At 42.9% G+C, this 17,712-nt stretch overlaps 1 protein-coding gene across 1 annotated transcript in view; it reads right to left on the bottom strand.

The window, feature by feature from the left end:
- LOC143830355 (cytosolic phospholipase A2 epsilon-like) overlaps positions 1-17,712 on the bottom strand; it is a 55,535-nt gene that overhangs the window by 8,744 nt on the left and 29,079 nt on the right. Inside the window, exons 7-17 of the mRNA XM_077322773.1 lie at positions 17,526-17,589; positions 16,662-16,816; positions 15,384-15,458; positions 15,042-15,079; positions 12,161-12,320; positions 10,283-10,419; positions 8,833-9,055; positions 6,729-6,843; positions 4,624-4,761; positions 2,244-2,351; positions 632-823 (exon numbers count right to left, since the gene is read on the bottom strand). Coding sequence (XP_077178888.1) covers positions 632-823; positions 2,244-2,351; positions 4,624-4,761; positions 6,729-6,843; positions 8,833-9,055; positions 10,283-10,419; positions 12,161-12,320; positions 15,042-15,079; positions 15,384-15,458; positions 16,662-16,816; positions 17,526-17,589 — 1,405 coding nt within the window. The remainder of the gene's footprint in view (positions 1-631; positions 824-2,243; positions 2,352-4,623; positions 4,762-6,728; positions 6,844-8,832; positions 9,056-10,282; positions 10,420-12,160; positions 12,321-15,041; positions 15,080-15,383; positions 15,459-16,661; positions 16,817-17,525; positions 17,590-17,712) is intronic.

Raw genomic sequence — 17,712 nt, 5'->3', positions numbered from 1 at the left:
TGCACAGATGCAATGCATCATGTACAAGATACGTGTACATAGGCTGTGCATCGAATAAATCAGTCCGTGCAGGTATACAAGTGATGCCAGTAAGCTCACACCTGAATTACTGATTATCCCCAGAGCCCAGGGTTCACAAAATGGGACTTTCCAGGTGTATCAAAAGTTTTTGTTCCTGGTTATTTTTGTAGTCTGTGTTAGGTAGGTGATAATCACAGTATGTAGGCTACATTTGGTTTATCACTCACTAACTTTGCAGCCTTAAAGAAACAACTTAGTGTGTTGTTCAATGCATTACAATGAGCATACCTGCTTTAAAAGATGTTAAAGTTACAGTCATGCACAACTGGACCAAGGAGAACTGAAAGGCATACTGAGGATTCCATATGAAGTTGAACCCCTTTGGAGCCAACAATAAATTCTGCACAACACAATATTAAGCACATATACAGGATCATTGCCTGTTACCCCCCAATGCTAATTCCCTTGCACCAATGCTGGGAGCTGGTCCCACCTCTCATATTCCCTTGCAGCCTCTACTGAATAAGTAAAATATAAAACCTTCTAGCCTGCAATTACACACACTGCTGGTTTCCAAAGGGGAAAAGATATATGAATGCTGATACTATACCTTTCCATTTAGAAAATTGTTGATCCTGAGAGTATTCATTGTGCATTTGGAACCCGTTTAAGAAATTGTCATACTTTGAGACTGCTGGACGGTCTGTTAAAATGTCCCGCAGGACTCTAGAAAAACCTCCTGCAGGAGTGAACATCGAAGTTGGCATCTCATGGGGTCTCTCTGGTAAATCAGGTACTTCCTCTGAAGAAAAATAAAAGAAGTGAGCCTACAATATTATATTAATGGGGTGGAGTTTTTCACTAGCCAGTGCATGAACTAAACTTTCAAAAGTTTAGTTCATGCAAAAGAAAACTGGCCCAGGGAAGCGGTAAAAAGAAGTATTATAGCTGACATGTAGCTATAACTGTGTGTAGTTTGGTGCAAATAGTGAGCCTTACTCGAACCTCTAAAGCAGGGGTAATCAAACTGCGGCCCTCCAGATGTCCATGGACTACAATTCCCAGGAGCCCCTGCCAGAGAATGCTGGCAGGGGCTTCTGGGAATTGTAGTCCATGGACATCTGGAGGGCCGCAGTTTGACTACCCCTGGGCTAAAGAAACATCAGAATATAGCTATGGAATACTCCTAAAATACAACATAGTTGTACTCAATAGCTTTCTTTCTGCCGAAGGGTGACAGTATTTATCAATATAAAAATATTTAACTATGCAATTGTATAAATACAATTGTATAAAATTGTATAAAAATATTTAACTATGCAATTGTATAAATTTCTATGCCTGTGGATTAAAACAGTGATACTTCTTTCACAGAGATAATACCAGAGATGGTATTTCATAAATTTAGTGTTCACAGGTTTTGACTACTTCTCTCCCATACTGTGAGCTCTGTCAGTCTGATCAAGTTTCCCCCTTTATCTCACACCACTATAGCAAAGCAAATCATGCACTGAAGAATAAGCCATGTCATAAGAGAAAGCAAGGCACTGACTGGTTATGCATGGCTGCAGCCACGCTGGGCTGCTGCCAGGTCCTTGTGGCGGGGTGGCATGCCCCACCACTTCCCGCATATGCATAGGGGAGGGAATCCCCCAGAATATATGGACTGCCCCGGCATAGTGCGCAAGCAAGCACAATGCCGGGGCTGGGAGAGCCCAGTGTGCTGCACAGCAGCAGTGGGGGGGATTGGGAGGCATGATGCCCCCACTGCACAATGGAAGATGAGTAGCCTGCTGCTCTCTTGCCCCATTCAGCCCTGCGGCTCTGTGGAGCTGACAGGGGTATTTGGTGTCCCTGCAGGCACACCATAGATCAGGCGTGCACAGGACTGACCCAGGAGGGCCGCAGATGGTGCCGTGGTATTGTGGGGAAAGCGGGAGTTTCCGCATTTGCATACCGGGGGCCACCTAGGGCACTGTGCCATGCCAGGGCCGGGATGGCGGCAGCATCATGCATAATCAAGGATTAGCCCCACTGCCCTTCTGCAACCACCCTGGACTACCCGCCCATGCATAATCGATCACTGAGGTTTTAGTGGATTGTTGAACTCTGCTAAAATGTATCTGGTTACATCTGAAATCAGGTTTGCAGTGGCCTTTGGCTACATGCAATAAACTAAATTCATCTGAAATCATTATGAACATTTAATGTTAAAAATGTACCAATTTCTGTGATAGTATCTTGGGTCCATCGATTCCAAAAGTCCTCTGAATTGTCAGCTGCATGCCAGGCATCCAGTAGATTCTTGGAAAATACACTACTCCACATCCCTATGAAAAGAAGAGATTAATGAAGTGGAAAGTCCACACACACAGACACCTTCCAAGCTGTATTTTGTCCTAGGAGCTGGAAAAAATTAGCAAATATTGTAATGTTCTATGTAGTCTTTTGGGCTCCTAAAATGTTTTTGATGCAGAAGAATGCTTGGTGACTGGTGTGCATTCATGGACTGGCACAGCCAATATTGCCTGCCTGACTAACTAGAAGAACCTGCGACCGCCTCTCACAGAAATAAAGTAGATAAAACACAGCGGCTCCATGATCTAATTTCCTGGAAGGGGAGAGAGGTTCAACATAGAACTACTAAAGAGCTCTCTATTTGACTGGAATAGCAGCATTATGGAAGAAAGGATTCTCTCTGCACCATCTTCTTGACTAAGGTAGGCTTAGAAGTTGCTGCAGTAGAGTTACTTGGATGAGCAGCAGTTCCAGGTTGTGATTTAAAAACAGAGCCCTCACAGGATGTTTTGAAGTTCTGTTTCAGCTCTCACACTTGGAAGCTCTCCTGGTCTCAAGCCAGTACAGAAAGTGGCTTGTTTCACCTGTCCTCACAGGGAATTTTGAATGGCACTTGGTATTCCTTTATGCATTTGCAGTTACATCCTAGAGAAGTTCTTGCCCTGTGCTCCACTTACATTTATTTACATTTAATAATTGTTTTCCTCAGTGTAGATTGCAAAACAAGTCATTTCAGTATTTATTTATTTAAAATACGTGCATGCCATTTTTCCAGTCAGAGGTGTGGGTCTAGAGAAGCATGAATGGAAATGCATACTTGCTCAGTAGAATTCCATTTGCACAAATAATAGCATTAGGTATGCTATAACACCTGCAATTACTGACAAAATGTCTTACACAAGCAGAAATGCAAACAGGTACAAGAAGTTTGACTCAACACAAGCTGCCAGAACAGTAGACTTCTACTATCACAAGGTGTCTAGAGCACAGAAATCTCCATATGGATCCAGATCAGAGTCTTCAAGGCAACAAGATCCTGTTATTCAAGATTCTACCATTTCTGTGCTATGTTGATGAACAAGGATCAGGGTTAGATGTACTTCAAAGTCATATAATATACAAAAGACTTAAAGAATAAATCAAAGGATGATAATCTTTAACAGTGCTTTGCTGTTAAAATAACAGCCTAAGGGCTGGGTTGGTGGAGAGTGGGCATGGCCTGTCTGAGGCAGGGCCCAATTGAAATGTGTGAAGCACGTCCAGATTGGGCCCTGCCTTGGACAGGCCATGCCCACTCTCAACCCACCCACACTGGCCAGGGGCAATCTGGCAGCATCGCAACCAGTTTGTCCCTGGCCACTGACTGTAAGGTGACAAGGAAGGCCAGGGGCAAGGAGGCCTCCCCCCACCCCAACAACCTACTCTGTCACTCTCCTACTCCTACTCATTACTGGAGGGCGGAGGGGGGGAGTTAGGCTACCTAAGGGGTTGGCAGTTATCCTTAATAAGAAATTGAGGTGTACCCAAAAAGGAGATTCAACATAAGAGGGAGGTCTGCTCATGCGTACTAAGAAATGGCTATCCAGCGGCACCCTGTGCTCCAGGCCCCTGGCACTCCAGCCCGGGAAGGGAGAGATCAGAGGAGATCCCTGGCCGCTGGGGAGGGGGAGGGAGGGGGAAGGGGATCTCCAACAGACACCTCCCCCCAACGGACACTCCACACCCCAGGTCCTGCACCCCTCCAGGCACTTCCCCCCTCCTGAGCTTACAGCTTTGCTGCTCCACACTCTGCAAGAACTCTTCTCCCTGCCACTCCCTTTCAAAGCCCATTTTTATAATGGGCTTTGAAGCTTATAATGTATTTAATTTAGTACTTGCTTCTCTCCTGGGATGAGAAAAGGGACGTGCTCTGACTCAAAACAGCAGGTGCGGGGGAAAACCTGAGTGCATGCTTTTCCACATTGGGCAGCCTGAATTAGATCCCATTAGACCTCACTTGAAATGATGAAATCAGGTTTTTGGGGGATTCCTTTGCTGCAGGGCAAGTGAAGGGGCAATTCAAGACTGCTCCTGAAGAAGCAAAAAATTCAACCGTTTAAAAATGCAAATCCGAATGATATCGCTAGTGCAGAAACAGTAACAGTGTAGTGAACTTAGAAGAAACTGCTAGTTTAATCATGAAAGAAGACTTGAAAGCATTGTATTCATAACCTTTGTATACTACGTTTTCAAGGAATTGTATACTATGTTTTCAAGTAGCTATATGTTTCCTATCCGATTTACATTCTTATCCGCATATATCACCTTGCATGAAACAGATCCTTGATTCTGGGAGCTTCTTCATCAGATGTCCCATGTAAAACTGGCTCCCAAAATCTTCAGCATGGACAAAGGCTCCATATTTTGGGAATCCCACCTCATAGGGTGTGAATTCTACCCACTCTGCAAGGATGCACAAAAGATAAAAAATACACCTTTAATATTAGAATGTTAGAGCTGGTTTCTAAGATGAAAATATTAAAAGCAAATCTCCCTTGGAGGTTTTACTTGTATTTTGCATTTTGATTGGCTTTGTAATAATGTGATAACATGTGTTTATCAAAAAGGATGGATTATTTGGGTCACGTTCTTCCAATTCTTTTCTGCTCTTTACACTTGTGACACAATAACCATTTTTTGTATTGCCTCAAAATACTTGTATGATGCCCCCCTTCTACTTCCCTCCCTTAGAGGCAAGATTTTCCTTTGTTTTTCTTTCCTTTTACTGAGTCATGATAGTAATGTATTTTCTTCTTTGCTGAAGAACTCTCCATATGGATAAGGGTGGCTTATCCATATCCATAAGGGTGGCTGTCCCACCCTGGCTGAATCTGCACTGGGCTTTTAATCCCCAGTGACCCTGAATAAAAGAAAGTCATCTACACATTATTTAATTTCCATTTTGATATTTAGCACTTTTCCCAATTCTCTTGTATGTATTAAACTGCTCTCAGTAAGGTCTGAATTCCAAAAAATGTCAGTACTCAACTCTTCTCAGCTAGGACTACAATCAGACTCAATTCTCCTCAGCAGCCAGTATAGAGGTCTTTCTCTGCTCAATTGATGCTAACCAATCAGATCTCTCGGAACAGCTTGTCACTCAAGACTCCCTGACTATGTAAAGAATTAACCCTTCACAGTCCTTTAGTTGTTTATACAGCATTTCTAAACTTTTAAGAAGTGCAGTCCATTATTTTAGATTCAAGATTGTGTGAGCTATCCTTTAATCTAAGGCCCCTACATAGAAGGCACAAATGACAATGTCCCTAAAGTTTTTGTAGCACTTCTATGCTTTGGATCCAACATTTGCTCTATAGCAGTGGTTCTCTCGGGGTCGGGACCCCTTTAGGGACTGAACGACCCTTTCACAGGGGTCGGGGTAGGCCAAGCAGCTTGGCCGGTGGGGCGCCATACCCTGCAGGGTAGATCGAGATATAGTGTTCATCTGTCTGGAGCAGTGGAAAAGAGCGAGATCGGCATGGTGGGACAAGAGGCAGAACTGAATTGAGAAACCCTGGAAATAAACCAATTTATATACAATCATGAACAATGGATCTTCACACCACTGGTCAGTTTCGGTTTAATTTCTGTGAAAGAACACTTGCATAATTTTATGGTTGGGGGTCACCACAACATGAGGAACTGTATTACAGGGTCACGGCATTAGGAAGATTGAGAACCATTGCATTATAGGATGCAGTTTCAGCTGACTTCACCAGCCAGACACCATCATGATCCAGAAATTGTGATTGGCACTGTTGTGATTGAAACTGTGATTGGCACTGAGTCACAAAGATAAAGATCAAAAGAAAGAGCTGAGTGGCACATCAATACGACAGCTGCCTCAGTCCTGGGGCTATGATTTAGGTTCCTATAAATACTCGATAAAATCAGAGTCCAGTAGCACCTTTAAGACCAACAAAGATTTATTCAAGGCATGAGCTTTCGAGTGCAAGTCTTCCTCAGACTCAGAACTGACCATCATAACAGTAGGAATATATAAGCAAAAGTTAATTCTGTTACATTAGTAAACTGTGTCACAGCATCCAAACACAACCCTATTGTAACTCCCTGCCAAACCAGCCAATCAGACTCCTCGAACCCATTTGTAGTTCACAAAGACATATCAGAAATAAAACTGTTAAAGCAGTGGTCCACGGCTCACACCCTACTATTTACTGCTGGCCCCATCTGTCTCCATACCAGTGTGAAACATTCTTACAAGTAGAAGCTAAGCTGGCAGCTATCTTGTAAATACTCGAGGTATTGAATGATTCCCTTTCAAAAGTAGTGCTGTAATATGCATACTTTTAATTAAAGAAACTGCCAGACTAAAAAGTCAGTTATTAACAGGGTGAAAAAGAGCTTACCTCTGAAATCTCTTGTGGTGATTTTGTCTTTCACATTAAGTGCCACGTAGACAGGCAGAGGATTCTGACCTTGGTTCACTGCCTTTCGTTGATCTGAGAGTCTATGGTTGTTGTTCTGTTGGAGGAGGAAGACATACACAACAAATCAGGTGGGAAGAAACAGGAACTGCAGGATAGTTTCTATAGTACTAAAAAACATTAATTTGGCCAGAGCTGCCTCCTAGTCTATTGGCCATAATACTGTCTATTGTTTCCATATTGATCTACAAATATCAAACTGAGAATTGTGGTATATTATCAGCTAGAAAACTCCAAAGGATATTTCCAGGTAAAGATTTTTGCAGGTGATTACAACTGGCTGTAATCAAGGGTGAACATAATTCAGCAGCCTCCAGTCCCCCAAAGCCTTGGAAGAGTTTGGCATAGTAGTATCTGAGAGGTGCAGTGGTAGCATTAGCCCCTCGAGAAAGATAAGGTCTTCCCTTTCTTGGCATGCATTCCACCTTCCTCTGCCTCCTTCCCTTCTCTGCCAGGCTGAAATAAGTCAGGCATCAGTGACTATTGTGTGCTACTTGTCACTGTTCACACATCTACCTGTGAGAGCTGTCTTGGCTGCTAGGAGCAACAGCAGTCACAGCTCCCAGTCAGAGGCACAGGGAAGGTGAGTGGTGGCAGCTGCTTCAAATTCACCTGTAATGAGGGACCAGCATACTGCTGTTGTGAAACACGTGTATAAATAACATGTGTAAGAAGTTAGAGTGAACAATAAGAAAGGGAGCAGCATTAACAATTATTTTTTATTTGGGCCAGTTCTTGGGGGCCAAATCAGATGTTTGGTGGAAACTCTGCTTTGGTAACCCAGACCATCACACAAAAACTGCTGTGAGGAAAACACAATTTGGTGGGAGGTGCCAAGCAGAGTGGGTGGGAGTGCTTTACTATGTTTGCCGGAGCTGCAGTAAAAAGCTGTTTTTGAAGTGGTGTGCAGGAGATATCAGCTGGCTAGCATCAAGGATGTTCATCAGGGAGCCAGTGTGTCAGGGCTGGGCAAACCATTAAACATGAACACTTTCTTGCCTGCTCATTGCTTCTTGCTTCCAAACTGTATCTTTCCACCACTGCTTGCCAAAGCCAGTTGCCATATTTCTAGTTCAGTTCTCCCAAGTAACTAACATTAATGAGTCTTAAAACATGTTGTTTAAATAGATTGGTAGTCCAGTAATGCTGTTTCATAGCTTTCATGGTCATATATAGCAGGGGTAGTCAACCTGTGGTCCTCCAGATGTTCATGGACTACAATCCCCATGAGCCCCTGCCAGCTGGCTGATATATAGGGATGGGCACAAACCAGGAAAATGTGGCTCAGTTCAAACCGGAAGGCTAGTTTTTGAAACAGTTCAAACTGGAAGGCTAGTTTCTGAGAGGCTTGTGTTGCCATGCACACTTCACACTTCACCAGTTTGTTTTTCAGATTCAGTGAAGCTACTTAACAAGCTTCAAACAATCTTTTTCTATAAAATCTTTGCCCTACCCTCATGTATCCCAGCTTCAGTTGTATGGCTTGGAATTGGCCTTCCAAATATCTCAACCTTGATATAGAAAGCCATTATCAATATCAAATTTAGCCCATGTAATGTTGAAGACCTCCTGATCTTCACTTGATTAGCAGCCTGTGTTGCTGGCCTTTGTGAAACAGAACCATGGATTACCAAATCACTCACTTGAGAGCATTGATGTCTGTGAACCTCTTAACAGGGAGGAAAAGAGCGTTACTTTCTGAGAAACATCTTAATCAGGACTGGGACCAGAAGGAAACGTTCCCCTATTTATGTAGGAAAACCTGCATTATCATTTTTTATTTACTTTCCAAACTAAGTAAAAGCCAGGCAGAAATCCCTCACCAAGTAGCTTTCAAAACATTTAACCACTTCAAATGTTCATAAATTAAGATTATTTTGAAGTAATTACATCAAAACTTGTGCAACTGATGTACCTAATTTCAACTTGGCTTTTACTTCCAATTCTTAAACGTTATTTGGTGTATGTCCTCTAGCTATTAAGCCTGAATAATGTATATCTCTGAAAACAAGTAAATATAGAATACCCCATCATTTAGCATGGCTTCAATCATGAGTCCCCAAAGATCTATAAAGGATGTCTTGTATCCTGCAGTTGACCTCTGGCATAGCTCATACTGATAGTTCTTTAAACTCTCCAAGGAAAAGGCCCTCATTTTAGATTTGGCTGCTTGGTTCCGAGCAAACTTGATTATCTCCCCAAGGTCCTTATTTGACCAATTAGCATCTTCATACAACTTCGTCATGGTCCTGAGAAAAGGCAGCAAAGAAAATGCATGTTGAGCAAATGTAAGTTTTGTTCTTATTTCAGTGTCCTGCTTATAACAAACACAGGCTTCCATTGAACTTCAAGGTGGTACAAATTCCAAGTTACTAACCTTATTAGTTGTTAAATTCTGTGGGATTGGACATATTGGTCCTGTCTTAAGACACAATACTAAGGAAGTAAGCAGACTTACTTCAACATTAATGGAATAAACCTGTACCCATAATGTATTGGCTTACTTGTATATTCTTTTCCTATCCATACATTAAAATAATTTTTCTTCCCCAAATTCTTCAGGAGTTGCTGTTCACATTACTTAGAAAAACTGAGGTGTGAATCAGTATCAGCGATAGAGACCACCGCATCTGGTACTAGGGGGCTGCCATGCAGCTGACAACAGCACTCTTGCATCATTGTTGCTACAGCCATGGTCATTAGGGCTGCCAGCTTTGGGCTGGGAAATTCCTGGAGATTGGCAGGAAGAACCTGAGGAGGATCTGGTATGGGAAGGGGAGAAATAGAGGCCGTGACTTACCCCGACTGTGGTTGATGATGCGGGTGGGCAGCCAGGAAGCACATGACTAGCATGGGGGCATGTGGACACACTCCACAGTGCAGCATGCATTAGAAGCAGAGGCACGGGTACCTTTAAAGGCACCATGTGTGTCCACTGTGCCCTCTATCACACCCCAGCAGCCAAGCTGCCTCCCTCCCACCCCATGTTACATGTTTGTGTGGTTACAATTTTGGTTGACTTGGTTCTTCTGTCACAGTCAGTTTAGGCATGGTATGAGCCTGTTGGCAGGGAGTCCAGTTTGTGCACTGGATTCCCTGGATGTTGGGAGTCTCCTTAAAGAGACCGGCAGATATACAAGCATGGCCTACCTGGCTGGGAGGCCAGGGGCTCATAGCCAAGTGACCTACAGGGCACCAAAGTGATATCCTTTTTGAGATATCCAGAACTGTACACAGTATGCCTAATGAGATTTCATTATACATCTATATAGGAGCCATTTTAAATTCAATCCCTTTCCTAATAATCTCTAACATACAATCTGCCTTTTTCACTGTCGAAGCACACTGGGTTGAAACTTGCATTGAACCCAAGTAAAACTGTCGCCTATAGATTCCAAGTGAAAAGCTCATTAAAGATTTTTCTCTCAGTAAAATCTCAAAGCAATGAACATTGATCTTAGTACATACTGTCTTACCATGTTGCACCTGAAGAACCAGTGATGTATGAAATACAGTCCAAAAGCTTCAGCCTCTGGAGACCCCAAAGACTGCCATACATAGCTGTCAGTGCTCTCATCCCACCCCCAGTAGTTGCCATAGCAATAACAGGCACCTGTTCAACAAAGAAAAATAATCAGCATAAAGGACTGTTCAGAAAACAAAGTAATCAAACTATCCACTCTTATATAAAATGGCATACTTTTTACAACTTTCTTTAACTGCCACAATCAAGAAAAAAAGAGATTTGGTCCATGAAATATAAGCATATGTATGTAAACATATTTATATGCACATCTTGGTAGCAAGAACCTATGCAAGTTTTCATAGAAGTCTACCAAAAATATAGTACACCCATCCTTTCCCCTAGCTTGGACTCTGGACAGTTATAATTCCTCTTGACACACAATAAGATAGTTTGTGATAGTTAGAAGCATCTTGATATTACTGTTCATGGTATCCTTCTGCTATGTCTGGGTGTCATGGGATACAGGATACTATTTTGCCATGGGTCTGCAGCTTCTTAGCTGAGTTTACAAAAGGTTGCTTTTACCCTCGTGCCATTTCTAAAAGGATTCAGGCTATGCAAGCAAGAAATAAAAAGGCCACTTTCCTCTTTAGGGATAGACACGAACCATGAAAATGTGGTTCAGTTTGAGGTTTGTGGCTGAATCATGAACTGAACTGAACTCATTTGTGAACCAAAAAAAAAAAGGTTTGTGCCTTTATAGTCCTGAAAACACCATTGAAAGGGACTGCAGCTTCTTTAAACAGGGTTTGCAGAAAGTTGGGGGAGCAACTTGCTCCACATCACTCAGCTGTGTGGGCCCTTTAAAAGACAGCATGAAAAACTTGGGAGGGAGCATCCTTTGGAAGGAGCTTTCGCCTTCCCTTGCTGCTGGCAGTGATCTGTTGCTGGCATAAAAAGGAATAAGTGCCTCTTAGAAGGGGCTTCTTGTGGCGCCTCTTGTGGCGCAGAGTGGTAAGGCAGCCGCCTGAAAGCTTTGCTCATGAGGTTGGGAGTTCGATCCCAGCAGCCGGCTCAAGGTTGACTCAGCCTTCCATCCTTCCGAGGTCGGTAAAATGAGTACCCAGCTTGCTGCTGGGGGGTAAACGGTAATGACTGGGGAAGGCACTGGCGAACCACCCCGTATTGAGTCTGCCATGAAAACGCTAGAGGGCGTCACCCCAAGGGTCAGACATGACTCGGTGCTTGCACAGGGGATACCTTTACCTTTACCTTTAGAAGGGGCTTCTCCCTTTCCATTCTGCTGGCATTGATTCCCTGCCAGCAGAAGCAGAAAGCGGGGAGAAGGGCCTCCTAGAAAGAGTTTCTCCTTTCCCTTCCTGTTGACAGCAACCAGGAGCCAACAGAAAGATGGGGGGGGGGGGTTGAAATGTTCTCTGAAAGGCACTTCAGTCCTTTTTTTTGCTAGTCATGGTGAGCAAAAAAGCAAGGCCATTTAAAACCCTGCTTTCTGCTACCCTTGAAAAAATGCAGGAAGCAGAAAGCACCAGTGGTTTAATTGGCTCAGAGCCATTTAAACACTGCGTTCTGCTCCCTATGAAAAGTTATGGGGAGTTGAAAGCATGGTTTAAATGGCTCCCAACCTTTTAAACCAAACAGCCAGCAGCAGGGAGCTCCCAGCCACTCAGCTGTTTTTCATGAAGAGTGGAATATAGGGGTAAACCTCAGCATTCTGCTATTCATGAACAAAATTGCTCTGAAATTTGGGCAAGTTAGTAGTGGCTCTTTAGTTCATGAACTTTGGTTCATGAAGCACAAAGAGGCCAACGTTTGTGCTGAACTTTTGTTTATTGCCAGTTCATACGCATTCTTCCTGGGTTCCACTTACCTCATTCTCTTGAAGAACATGCTCTAACCGAAGACAACCTTTCAGGGCAGCAGCTACCACTTTCTTCCGTTTCTTCAAGAAACTCTTTTCATCTGAACATAAATCATAATCTAGTCTCACATCAATTTGTTTTGGACTTTTAAACAGCCAGCCTTCAGTCCTAAGAGGAAAGAGAACACATTCAGTTGACTTTAGATGGTGTCATATTTTCTAAAAAAATAACATTTGTACATGTATACTCAAGGTTTTATGTTTTATTTCTAGGTACACTTCTACTTCTGCCCCAGAAGCTGTTTTTTTTTAAGTACCAAAACTGGTTATGATTCATCATGAACAAATCTTGCTTATTTCCAGACTAATATTCTGTTACCCCAGTTCTCCTTTTTGGTGTATACCAAGATTAAAGATGAATGTGTACAACAGATTCCTTCACCTTCACCGACCAAAACTCACTTATCTTCCCACAACTGGTTAAGAACCCCAGTTCTTAACCAGTGAAGTTAAATGTATTCAGATGTCATGACTATATGGACCACTTCTGTATGGAGGGGTAAAACATGAGTGGCTTCCTGCTTACAAACGCAAGATGGTAAATCTCTCATTTGCAGCCCTTCTCATGGGGAGACCCCTCTTGCGTTTTCCTTCTGCCCCGTTAATTATTAATTAAATTACCATTAAAACAACTAAAAAATCTGCTGGTTCACTAACCCAAAAATATGGCACTTGACACTAGTTCAGTGGGTGGGGAACAATGTGGAGATGTGGAGAGTACCCCACATATCCTATTGATGTTAAATTGTTCTGGCCTCAGCCAAATGCCTAGTGGAAGAGCACTGTCTTGCAGGCCCGTGGAACTGCAAAAGTTCAGTAAGGGCCCAGGTTTGACTGGCAGCTCATTTCACCAGCTAGGGGCCATGGCCAAGAAAGCCCTGGCCCTGATCAAGGTCAGATGCACCTCCCTCGGGCTGGGGACCACCAACATATTGGTGTTTGACAGTCTTAACGTCCTTCTAGGGACATAATGGAAGAGGCTGTTTCTTAGATATGCAGACTGTATATGGCCTTAAAGTTCAAGACCAATGCTTTGAATTTGATGTGGAATTCAACCAGCAATCCATGCAGCTGTTAGAGGCCAGGCTGTTTATGGGCCCTCCATGGTGTCCTGGTAAGGACTGTATTTTGTACCAGTTATAGTCTCTGGGTCAAGGGTTGACCTGCACAGAGCAAATTCCAGTAATCCAATCTGGAGGTGACTGCCACATGGATGATTGTGACTAGGTTTTCTGGGGTCAGGTAGGGTGCTAGTAGCTTCACCTGATGGAGATGGAAGAACACTTGGCATACTACTTTCATGCTCTGAGCCTCTATTGGTAGGGAGGCAACAAAAATTGCTCCAAGATTCTTGACAGTGTGTGAAGCTATCAGTTGCACTCGATCAAGGAAAGGACTCCAGGGAATGGTAGAGGACAAGAAGGCCTGGAGGATCATTGTCCATGGGGTCACGATGGGTCGGACATGACTTAGCACCTAACAACAACAAGGAAAGGAAGGTACTTCCTCATCCGGCCTTTTCCTACCTAGCCACACGACCTCTGTCTTCTTGAAATTCAGCTTTAGCCAACTCTGCTGGAGCCACTCTGTCACAGCCTCCAGACACGTGGCCAGTGAATCTGGGGGTGAATCTATCTGGCCAGTCATGAGCAGATAGAGCTGGGTGCCATTCACATCCTAATGATATCCAAGCCCATACCCCTGAATCAGCTGGGCATAAAGATATTAAATAACATGAGGGAGACAACCATGCCCTGGGCACCCTGTTGGGGAGCTCACAGTGGTGCAATTGTTCCTCCCCAATTGTTACCCTCTGTCCTTGACCTTAGAAAAAAGAGACCAGCCATGGTAAAGCTAGCCCCCATATCCCCATGTTGACTCGGATATCCCAGACAACTTTATTTATTCTCAAGGCAACATAAAATGGCACCTGAAATCTCATGTGAAATCCCAGTATTTGAAAACTTCCTTGATTTCATTTCATACCACTTCTTAACCTCATATTTGTAAGTAAGCACTGGGTATTGCACCTTCTGAATTTCTTAATCAGCATGGGAGTAGGGACATCAAAGTGATCACTTAAATGACTGCTGGGGAGGACTTCTAAAGAAGACATACTTTGGTGTGAAGATATAAATATAATATATTTATAATAACTTACCAAACATTTTGGCTGTAAAATAATGTGAAAGTCTCTATGCCAGCACCAATATCTCAAAGGAAACTTAACAGCTGACACGGAGGCTTTTCATTTGGTTTTATGCCAAATACCCTTTTGGCAGCAATGATCCTCCTGTCCTAATAACAGATCCTAGCACAGATTGGTGCATATAATTTTAGAAACAGGGGACATTTTAAATGCATTTCTTTCACTGTTTTCCCAAGGGTTTTTTTTTACCATCTTAAAATGCTGACAGATAAACATTTCTCGTTCCTTTTCTTAGGATCTGTTTTGCTCAAGATTGCTCATGTGCCTAACCAAACACTGCACACATGAAATGTGGTAGAAGACAATGATCAGAAACAGTGAACCATCATTTCTACCAAGCCAAAATCCCACATATTAACCATAGGCAAGCCCCAGTTTCACCACCAACTGATGCATGCACGACATGCATTTTTTACATTCTTGCTTTTATATTTTTTTAGGTGTAAGATTAAACTATCTTACTTTGTATCTGTAGTAAGTATCCTTTAAAAATACAATGTGTGAAATGGACCAATTCTGTTGTGAGCATGGTCCCATATTAGGAAAAGATAGTAATGGGGGAAAGAACAGTAGGGAAATACGTGCAGATTTTTAGCTAGGCTTTAGGAAAGATTCTCTTACCAATCTTTTGATTTCACATCCAGCTCAAATATTTTGTTCTAGAAAAAAAATCAAGAATACATATATTTCTTCAAAGCAACTGGAAGATTACAATTTAACATTTTACAATCTCTAACATTTCTTGGCTCCATCTCAAATAAGGTAAAACTTACCAGGTAAAACTTCTAAGATCAGTTTTAGACAGATGTTTATATATATATATTGACAGGAAAACTTTGCTACAGGTGAAAGACAAGGAAAACAGATGTGTTTGTTTTTTCCATTATAAATGGTGGCCTGAATGTACCTTGGATGACACTATAAAAGGTATTGGTGCATTACTCAATCCCAAAAGTCTCTCACCTGTGCTGTCATTTTCTCTTTCATAGGAAGTGACTTCAGGGGAACACTCGTTATCTCATCTGGATCCCCGGAAGCCTGCATAAAAATAAGATTATTACCTACCACTAGAAAATAATAATAAAGAAATCCATATTGGCTCCTAAGTCTGATGTCAGATGCTGGCATGCATGGGCAGTTGCTGAGGCTCTAGAGTCCTGACTTGCTACATACACAGTACAGCAGCCATCATTATTATCCAGCTTCTCTCTTTGAGTGGCAGTAGTAGGATGGGTGCCTCCCCTCATCAGCATGTGACTATTACACACTATATCCAAATGTTCTTCTTTCTTCTCTCTTTTATCTGTCCACAAGACAGGCAGAGGTCAGGGAGCTGCCATTTCCTACCCTTTTTGATCAATGACCCAAGGAAATGGAAATGGCAGTGTCTGTGGGTGGCAACTCTGCTCCCACCCACCCTGAACTGGGACCCCGCCTGTTGGTACTAGCTTCACCTTGATTGGCTTGGAGAAAGGAGCAGGCAGGGACCCAAGTAGGCAGAAATGGCTATGCAGAGTAGCCTCTTTACATGTTGGGCAGCATAGTGCCATTCTGGCCAGTGCCAGGCAACTTCACCACTGGCTTCCTCTTGACAGAACAATCGGGGACCAAGCAAGAGGTACAAGTGGTAGATCCAAGGCAGAGAAGCCTTCTACTGTGTGGGCAATGTGGTATGGTTCCAAGTGGAGCCAGATAGCCCTGCCGTTGACTTGGGAGGAGAGTCAGGACTGCTGAACTACAAAGAGACAAGTCAGAACAGCCAGAGTGACAGGGCCTAGCTCAGTGTGAGCAGAGTAACAGGGCTGTAGTAAAACAGGGATAGTGGGGGCTGAGATAAGTTAAGGTCAAATATGGACATTATTGGAAGATGCCCTACTCAGCAAGGCAGTGGGGGATTATGGGGTTAGCCTGTCCCCAGGAAGCAAATTGATGAAAGCTCAAGGAGAAAGGGCCAAATCTGCCATACATTGTCTAGAAGAAGAGGAGGAGGAAGGAGAAGGAGAAGGAGAAGGAGGAGGAGGAGGAGGAGGAGGAGGAGGAGGAGGACAACGACCTGCCCAGTATACTAGAGAGAGCAAAAACACCACAGGCTGTACCTCAGGAGTATGAAAGAGAACCATTAGATGTCATCACATTCTCCCTTCCCCCCCCCCAAAAAAAGAAAATCCCTGTTGTTTCTGTTTCCATCAGTTGCCTATCAGATATAGCATAGTCTCTTCATGAAGATAAGGAATAACATACCGAACAGAGCCACCTTGGGAATTCAATGTCCAGTTCTGATGGGAAATATTTGATACAGTGAAATGTAACAGGCGATGCGGGACAAAGCCAGTTGCGCAGGGTGAGCTCCTGGGATCCTTCGTGGGATCCACCAACTGAAAAATTGAATCTTCGTTCTAAAAAAAAGATTAGAAAACAAATTAAGAATATTCTGTAAATACTGGGAATGTAAACCATACAGTAATTTGGCTCAAATTAATGCTACCATCTCCTTGTAAATACATGAGACACGGCTTCTTGTCATCTTCATTGTGAATAAAGAGTATGATTATTTTAAAAAGTAGAAAGTGTGAGCAGGGCTCTATTTGCATGCAGGACTCTCTCAGCTGCTTCAGTGCCCTGACCTGCCCTGTCAATATGGCACTGTGTGTTTCCAGTGGACTCTAACAAGGCGTCAGATGCTGAAAGAAAGCTTTATGTTCCAGCATCTTCAGAAACAACACCCTTATACTGGCATGATTAAAGTCAGTGTTAAGTTTCTCATGACATAACCATTCTTATTACTATCTCTTCCATCTGTGTTTAATACAAAAAGTCACTGTACTAGAACAAGGGTCAGGTAATGTTACGCAACTAAGATTTCTGTGAGAACCATTCTCAAAATCCCAGCTTGCTTTTATTTTTGCATATACCTAACGCAGCCTTTTATAACTTATAATTCATTCTAAATAGCTTTATTTGTTTACCGTAAACAATTAGGATGGGCATGAGCAGTTTCCCGATACCATGGGAGCTTACTCCAAAAAAAAGGATGAAGGCATCACTTACAGAAAAGCAGGTGGGCTAGTTTTTAGCATAATATAAGAATTAATTGAAGTGACCTACGTGTTGAATCCTTCATCATTCGCCCATTGTCCACTTGAATTTCCAAACAGGCAACTTCACGAGACTGTAACAGAGAAAAACAAAGGAAAACGTAGGCCAGCTAGTTCTGGCTCTGCTATGAAAATGTAGGCAATGAAAATGATGCAAAGACCCTAAATCAAGACTTGATATGAGCCTACTGTGCTAG

Source organism: Paroedura picta, chromosome 2, assembly GCF_049243985.1.
Source record: "Paroedura picta isolate Pp20150507F chromosome 2, Ppicta_v3.0, whole genome shotgun sequence".
Lineage (NCBI taxonomy): Eukaryota > Metazoa > Chordata > Lepidosauria > Squamata > Gekkonidae > Paroedura > Paroedura picta.
This window is presented reverse-complemented; position numbering and strand designations above follow the sequence as displayed.